Below are 9,121 nucleotides of genomic sequence, written 5' to 3'. Positions count from 1 at the left end.
GAAAATTCACAAACCACAAGCTAATATTCACAGAGCAGAATTTTCCACATCAACAAGTCATTTGTGCTCTTTGTTTTCCACTCATCTGCCTCGAGCCTGAGCACATTACATCTTTTAAAGCATATTGATCTATTTTTAGCTTTTGAAACCTCCAGAAAGCTGCAGATCTTCAAGCTGAGCTTTGCTGAAAGGTCTGGACACTTGTTCCACTGCAGATTTTGGATGAGCGCTGGAGAATGGATGAATGCTGGCGGTGCATGAACCAGTAGAAAGTTGCATTTGAACTGTTGTAAAGTTGTTCATGGGCGTTGATGCTGAAACTGCAAAGCTGCTGAGCCAAACAAGTTTCACCCTGATCTTCATTTGCAAGTTTGCCACAGTGATGCATGAGAAACGCTGCTTTGCTACACCCATCCACAGCTTTATCTTCTTAATGTGAGTTTCTCTAAATTTAACTGACCTGAAATCAGTTTTCACCATCATTTTTGGACTTTTCTGACTATTGAGCAGCTTCTTCTGAACTTTTCCACTGAGTCGAAGCTGCTTTTAATAAAATTTCTGAAATTAGCTTTTCTCAGCATCCCTGCAGAACCACAGCCGCCTAAACTCGCCGTCTCTCTTTACTGGCAAAACACCATCATCATTTCCTGCCACCACACAGTTTCCATGACAGCTGAGGGAAATGTGCGACTATAAAGGTGAGTTTCACTGTTTTTGCTGGGTTTTTATGAATTTGGCTCACAGCGAGGGTGTGTTTCACCGGCATTCAGTGATTTTCTGTGGCTTTCTGTGTAACAGTGTGAAATACTGTAGGATGTTCCTGACTGAGGGTATGATGGGATGGATTGTGCTGACAGTCCTCAGCCTGTGTCGGCCTGTGTGGAGCAGTGAGTATAAACTGATTTTTACTGAGGTTTTTTTTTTTTTTTTTTTTTTTTTTTTAATAGTTTTGTGAAGAAATGAAAGAACCAAAGTCATAAAAACATCAAAAAAATAGTTTAAAATTCTCTGAGGGACAAAAAGAATCCAGTCTGAGGGCAGTAAATGTTGCACAGTACTTCAAATCAATTCTTCCTTCAGTTGGGACACAAAGAACCTCTAAGGTTAACAGGTACTGGATTGTATGCTGTAGTTTATTATTACTTCCAGTGTTGATTAATCTGCCGACTGGTTTCTCGATTAATTGCCAAAAGTGGCTGCCAGAGTCCAACATGATGTCATCAAATGCAAAATATTCACTTTACTGTCACAGAAAAAGAAAGAAAGCAGAAAAAGAATCACATGTAAGAAGCTGTAGTCAGAGGAATGATGAATTAATCACCAAAATAGTCAGAGATTAACTTAATAGTTGACAGATACGCAAGAAACCTACTTAACTTTAACTTATTTACATTTGTAGTTTTTGATCTAGGTGTTAAATATGAATCTTTGAAGTTTCTTAAGACTTTAAAAAAATGATGTGGTTACCATCAAAGGTTTGATGATAGAAGAGGTGAAGAAAATCATTTCCTATTCTGTTTTTATTAACTGGTATAGAAGTGATACTTGGAGGAAGATTGAAGACAAACCAGAGTCTGAACTGGAGTGGAGTCTGAGAGATAAAACACAGAATCATCTACAAAAATAAGCTTTACAGTAACGAGTAGGAAGATGTTAGAATTTGAATTTTGTAATTTTCAGTGTACCCAGACTAGAACTCTGTGGCATCCCATAACTAATGACAACAGTGGAACCAACTGATTCTGATTTCATCTGGACACAGGGATTATAGTTTGTTGTAGGACTGTATCGTCAACAAATGCTTTAGATAGAAATACTCAGTCATAAATTAGCCAAAGACTTCCAGAATGTACATTTACTCAAGTACTGTACTTCAGGAAGTAGTTTTGTACTTGTACTATGTAAACACTCCTATATTTATTTTAAAGCTCTAAGTTACAAATTATTTAGCAGATTCGGATTAATAAAATTAAATAAAAATAAATGATGCAATATTACTGTAGATTGAGCTACCCAGCATGAATCCACGAATCAATAATTATAATACAATTCTAAAATACATATGCTTCTGGAATTAGCTGTTCCGCTGGACTTTAGATATTTCAAGTATATTTTGAGACAAAGCAAGAGTACAGGAAAGCTGCAGATTAACAACTTAAATCTGACTTTCAGCCTCCCGAATATCTTTGCTGTCAAGACAAGTTGTTAAGTGTTTTTAAGGCTTTGGAAGAATGATGTGGTTACCATCTAAAGGTTCAATGACTCAGGTGGAGAAAATCATTTCCTTTTCTGCTTTTATTAACTGGTTTCGAAGTGATGCTTGAAAAGTAGATTGAAGACAAATCAGAATCAGGGCCGGAGTGGAGTCTGAGAGATAAAACACAGTATCATCTGCAAAGAAAATGACTTTTGACACGCTGAGTTGGCAGAGTTGTTATTTAATAATATTGTGATTACTATTAATTAATATCAAGTGCCTGCTTACTAATTCTAGGTACTGACAAATCTGTTCCAGCTGTGAAAGTGACCCAGCCCTACAGAGTGCTGAGCACCGACGGTACAGCACAGATCCAGTGTGTCGTCCATCCCCGTCCATCCTACCACCAGATTGAACCTTCCCATGACCAGAACACGTCATACCCCTTTCCTGACCCCGAGGAGCTCAGCGTGACCCTGCTGAAGGGCCTCCATGGTTCCCAGGAACTCTGCTCATCCAGCATCAACTTCCTCCAGAAGCCAAATGAGACGGATGTGAAGCAGGAGGGGGAGGTAAGAACGTAATCTAACATTAAAAACACATTTTTTATCTGCCTCTCATTGATAGACATATTGATTTTTATAGATTTTCCAAGTGAGGTTCAACTGGAAAGGAGCCAATCATGTACCTTTGTGCATCATTTAACTACATTTGAAGAAAGCTAGTTTGGATTTAAATAATTATTCATGTCTTTGGGGGCTATCCTCCATCAAACCACAACAGAAAACATACTATATTTAACATACTATATAAAACATGTGAAATTAACTTAAAACACTGAGTTAGGAGTTATGACCCCAGCATAACTTTATTTGTCCCGTCAGGTGCCAATTAGCAAACAGAGAGAATAACTGAATTGTTTTCACATAAATCATGATAACATAAAAAGAGTGTTCGTGGCTAGAGCGCCCTCTAGGGACAGCAGGTACCTCAGAGTACTGGTGTGTTCAATGTAATGAGCCACATGGACACGATTTTGATGTAATTTATTCCTAGAAAAGGTGAATTTGTCTGTCGATATTATAGCAATGTTCAAATCAAGTTGAATACATTTATGTAAGCAATTACAACAATAAAAAACAAATAAAATCAAAGTGGTTCGCCTTCTAGAAAACATGAATGTGTTCAGTTAAAGATAAGATACGATAAGACAAGATGAGATGAGATCCTTTATTTTTATAAGAACTTCACTGAACTTTCACCTTGGAAATTTACAATCAATGACCTTTAGATAAAGATAAATTCTGAGTTGACAATTTGGTTGGAAGTTTGCAGTAAATTAATGATTACAGGAGTTGTGTTTCTGTACAACTGGAGAGGAAGTCAGTGGTGAGCATTTCAAATGTCACCAAAAAGAAGATGTGAATTAGGCCCGTTTCCATTAGCTGCTTTGAAGCGAATAAACTAGGCGATGTAGTGCCATCAGAAGGTGGAGCTATAGGCTACATGAGTGGAATAAGTAGATGAAACAAAACCTAATGTTAGTCCTAAACAGATGAAAATAAGCTAAACTTTGTCCAAGTAAGAAAGAAAAAAGAAGAGAAGGTGTTTCCTTCTCTTATGAAACTCAACAACTCTGTTTAGGAAAAGTCAAAAGCCACCTCAAAGTTGGGGAGTTTTCTTTAATTCTGCCATTTCCATTAACTTTATCTAATTCAAAATTTATAACTAAAGTGAGCATAAAAATACGCTATGGAGACACATGGACACACTTAGTAGTCTTCCTAATAGATCTTTTGGTCAGAAAACACAATGTTAAAGGGTGAAAATGTAGCAATAAGAAGTCTGTTAAAAATGTGGTGGAACTTATGAAAAATTTTGTATTTTTCCACCAATATCCTGCTGCATTGGAAATGGGTAGATGGTTTATCCAGGACTCAGCCTCGACAGGGTGTATGAACGCTACCGTCACTGGCCAACCATCAGACATGGAGTGGGGCCCCGTGTAAATGTTAGGCGTAAAGTTGACATTTCCTGCACCTGCAGGACAACACAGACGAACTGGCTGTGCCTCTCCTCTTATCAAAATGTACTGCAGGCTGGAGAAGCACTTGATAAGTACAAGGACAACCCAAGTTGCTTTAAACATCCTGGCTTGAAGATCAGCCCATCAAATCTAGAGAAACTGAAGAGACGGTGGAGACGCCTCTCTACCACTATCGATAAAATCTAGCTGATCTTCCGCATAGTCGGTAACGACTGAAGCTGTTCTGAACTGAAACTGATCCTGCTCCAAGAACTGTCTTTTTCCTGTCTTTTTGCTCTTGAAAACGGTGCTGAACATTGCTCCTGACTCAGATGACCTCCTGGGCTGATCAGAGCTGGTTTAATGTGTGTTTCAGGTGCAGTGTTCTGCTCAGGCCACAGATGGCGCTGTGACGGTGTCAGTGTCCGGACTGAAAGCCACAGACACAGATCTGTATCGCTGTGAGATTCAGATTTTCTACCCGCCTCCATATCTGCGGTTCACCGGCAATGGAACACTGATCCACGTCCTCGGTTAGACGGCCACATCTGAAACTCTGACAGCATCAATCACGTTTCTGTTCATCTGATCTTCTCTCATTGTTGTGTTCTTTGGTCCACAGATCACTCAGGTTGTCCTGTACAGGAAGCTCAGAAACAGATTTCACACCAGAGTGAAGAAGACGAGGAGGAGACTGATTTACCAGTTGTTAAGAGCTCGGCAGCAGATGGCGTTCCTGTTCTAGCCCTTCTCATCGTGATCATGTGTGTCCTCGTCGTCATGATCTACTTCCAGGTCGGGACATTTATTCATTTTTCTTTTCTCAGTTGAGGCAGTGAAAAAGTGGTATTCATCCCCACAAACATTAAAGATTCAAGAAGCTCTGCGGTGTTTAAGCCAGCATCAAGGTCTGGCTGACGTTAGAATGAAACTGTCACTATTAATAACAAGAAGAGTACTCAGAGAGCGCAGTCCTCCTCCAAGGTTGCTCATTCCCCCAAATGGCACTGTCAGAAATGCATGTTTATTAGTTATTATTCATCAGAAATCACAGCACCATAGAATGTGTCCATTTAATATAGATGTTCCCACAAACTAAATGACCTTGTGCTGAGCACAGGTGTGTGTTCTGCATGTGTACGTTATGTACGGATACCAGATCACGTGACCTAAATATGTAGCAGGCAGCAGGAATTGATGGGACTCAGAAACACCCCCACAATTTAATCAGTTGTTCCTTGGATCATTTCTGATGGATAAGTCCTGATAAGTCCTCAGTGGTGGATTTGTAGTAGGATTACAATCATGTGATCGTCAGCAGGCAGCTGAGTTGTGTTCATTTGTTGTCATGGTTACAGTGACACCGTGCTGCTATCTGGCAACGATACAGAAATCTTTAACAAATCCGTGGATCCAGACTATAAGCTGCATCACTGCCAAAATCTAATCACTTGGTCCTTGTGTCATTTCTGAGCTTCCCTAGAAATTTTATCCAAATCTGTTAGTCTGTTTCTAAGCAATGTTGTGCACAGATGGAATAACAGACGGAGGAACAAACGTACGCCCATCGTCATATAACTCCGCCAAGGAACAAGTGTTGTATTGTATTATTTTCTGTAATTTTGCGGGTTAGGGGTTAGGGGGTTAGGGTTAGTGTCAGTGACAACAGATGCTGATTAGCGGCTAGCACACTAATAAACAAATAAACTTCATTTGAATTCATGGTAATGACGGTGATGATCAAAGTGACTATGTACTCTTAACATTAGTTTTAGTCGACTCAGACATTTTCGCACTAATTACTAGTGTTTTGTTGAATTCGTACGGTGCTAACGTGGCATTAGTAACAGAAAAGCAGCATGTTGGTTCCACGGATCCCTCTCACATTTTAACATTAAAACTCTTTTGTTATAAAAAGATATTTTTCACACTAAGATCAAATATGATAATTGTATAACAAGATTTTAATATTTATTTTGTTTCAATGCATAACTCAGATGAATTGAAGAGTATGGCTCATTTACATGAATTTATTAGGATCTACTTCATGTTTGTTTTGGGTCATGTCACAATAAACTCAACACCACAGATGAAATATAGAATATAAAAGAACAAAACTAAACCTGAAAATTAAAAATGTTAGTAAAAGGTAATAAACAGGTTTTTCTTTGTTGTGGCAGAAATATGCTTCAATGGATCAGACTCTTGTGGGCGAAAAAAAACACATACTAAATGTGTTGTAGCAGTGGTGGGAGTAATGTCAGCAGTAATACCAGCTGTAGGTTCAGAGGGAGCAGTAAAAGGGGCAATTATAGCAGTAATTAGGGTATTTATTATCAACTGGGAAACTGCCTTGGGGGCCCCAAAAGCCACATTTAATTGTTTACTGTTTTATTGGTTTTATTTTGTTGGAATATTCCAATATGAGCTTTAGCAGACTTAGTTGTATCACAAGGTTGAACTTTATTGTAAATTTTAAGTCTATCTTATTTTTTTTAATATATTTAATCCCTGATGATGTTTTTTTCTCTATATACACTGCTTTTGATTTTTATTCCTCGTTCACAGGACTGTGTACGTTTTTGAGCGTTTTTTGCTGGAAAAACATTTTGTAAGGACAGTCTTCCTACAAGAGTCTCTTCTAAGTTAAAAGACAGTTATTTAGCTAACGCAGTCCTTACATGGTGCAAATAGTAAACGGGTTGTAGAAGGTCAGTTTTAGTCTGAATGGCTTTAAGGAAAATTTAAGTTTATTAACAGAAACGTGTACTGGTCGTTGTGTGATCAGGAAAACATTCGGTTAAAATAAACTCGAATCATCCTTTAAATCTTCTAGACGCCTGCAGCATCAGAGGAGTTTGACAGTCTTCTTCAGCTGTCTATATCGTCTACTAGAAGATAATCTTCCTGTGATTTCTACTGCATTAAACGCGTTTTCTATCTGCAGACTCTGCAGTGTGAACGGTCAAGGAGGGAGGTCATCAGAACGGTGTCTGGAGTGATTCATAAGATGGACGCTGCTTCGTTTCCACGAGACAACATGGCGTGAATAAATCTCCCACCATCCCAGAGGAGTTTCATATCTGCCCAGAAGCATTAGAATAATGGAGAAACTGCTCATTATCACCTCTGTTTTCATAGAGGATCTTTTGTAGCCACAGATGAAAATGTCTGTCCATATTTTACTTTTTAAGTATGAAAATAATGTTTACATTATTGTAAACACAAGCTGCAGAGTTTCCATTTAGCTGTTCAGGCCTCTGTATTGCTGACATCTGCTTCTGAGAAAGGCTTTTTACTGCAGTACTGTGTACAAACTAAGTTGGTAATTCAAGAAAATGCAATGCTTTCACTCTTTGTGTGCATTAAGGACAAACAAGCTGTTTGCCTGTGAGCGTATTGATCGTCACCTTCATATTTTGCTGCTATTGCAGTGTTGAGCAAATATTCATGTTGGATATTTCTTTAAAATAAAGCCTCTTGAATGAAAAACGCAGCTTTGAGTCTCTAAAAATAACAAATGCATCACCTACATAAGGGAAGGAATAAACAGATCTTAGAACAAAGAGACGGTATGAAAACATACAGTTTGAAGTGTAATGAAACTCTGCAGACTCTAGAGGCCGCTGGTGGAGCTTCAGATCATCAGTTTCTTCTCACTTCATCCACATTTCTCAGACAGTTCAGACAAGAAAGCTGCTGATTCTTTCACAGAACTGGAGTAGAACTTTAAAGTATGTTTTTAAGGTTTGTTCTAGTGATCAAGCAGAGAGCATCACAATAATCCATTTGTGTTTATCCACTGATAAAAACGTCTCATGACTTGAACTTTAGCACGTTAGCATGCTGAGGCTAATCTGATGTCCTTAGTTTAAAAAAAAAAAATTTAATTTAAATTTTGACCTCACAGTGATGCAGGAAAAGTCAGAAGAAGTCAGGAGTCATTCCAAGCGGGACAAAATATCGGTACCAACCTTTCACGAGTACCAGCACTTGACCGAGTTCTTACACAGTTTTTCTGGGCCGCTCAGAAACATCGACTATAAAACAGGAAAACAGTGAAATAAGTCAATAGGATGCACCATCTGGGTCCACCAACATCACTGCTGGAGTACAGCAGGACTTTATTTCAGACGTCTCCATGTTCTAGTTCTGTCTGAATGCTAAATGGTTACACCCTTTATAGTGCACGCAAAGTTTCCCACAATGCACCAGGAAAAGTAGTGTACTGATGGTCACTAACCAACAATATGTCCCATCATGCATTGTGTTGAAGGAGAACGGCAGACAGACAAGAGAAGTCAGGATTGGAGGCATTTTCACAGATTTCTGATTCTGGTCATTTATAGCATTAAGACATATCTTCTATGAAACATATATTTTCTCTATGTGTAACTTGGTAAAATGAATGCAAAATAATAATTGCATGTGTCACAACTCAAAGAAGAAAAGCTACATCCATTGAATAATTTTTGGGAAACACTTGGTATAATATGAATTTACCACTACCATACATGACACTGACCTGATGTTGATTGATCTGTGTTAGTTGTGTTTGAATTGTGATTGTTCCTGATGAACGAGATTGTTTCGGTGTTTGTGTGGCTTAAAGTGTTGAAGGGTTTTAGCTAGCAACAGGCCACCATGACAGACTTCTGTAGCAATCAATGACCTCCAGTTAGCCCTAACAGACAGAGAGCTAGCATAATTTGCTGTATACTGTGTGAGCAAATTGCATACATTTTGGGATGAACTTAATATTTTTAAACCAAGATAAACTATTCCTGAAATAATCGTCTGGCTTCCGTATAAAGATAAGTGAATTCAATAAGATGAGCCAACTTTTTTGCCATGTTTGTATAACTAAATAAAATAACAATGAACTGGGTATAGCTTAA

At 38.4% G+C, this 9,121-nt stretch overlaps 1 protein-coding gene across 1 annotated transcript; it reads left to right on the top strand.

Moving 5' to 3' along the window:
- The first annotated feature begins 674 nt into the window (after positions 1 to 674).
- On the top strand, positions 675 to 7,584 carry cd28 (CD28 molecule). The gene is made up of 5 exons (XM_035957873.2): positions 675 to 887; positions 2,516 to 2,769; positions 4,600 to 4,756; positions 4,846 to 5,018; positions 7,171 to 7,584. Exons 1-5 carry the CDS (start codon positions 683 to 685, stop codon positions 7,270 to 7,272), a joined length of 891 nt encoding a protein of 296 aa, XP_035813766.2. The 5' UTR covers positions 675 to 682; the 3' UTR covers positions 7,273 to 7,584.
- The last annotated feature ends 1,537 nt before the right edge of the window (positions 7,585 to 9,121 follow it).

The sequence above is a fragment of the Amphiprion ocellaris genome, chromosome 11 (genome assembly GCF_022539595.1).
Source record: "Amphiprion ocellaris isolate individual 3 ecotype Okinawa chromosome 11, ASM2253959v1, whole genome shotgun sequence".
Classification (NCBI taxonomy): domain Eukaryota; kingdom Metazoa; phylum Chordata; class Actinopteri; family Pomacentridae; genus Amphiprion; species Amphiprion ocellaris.
This window is presented reverse-complemented; position numbering and strand designations above follow the sequence as displayed.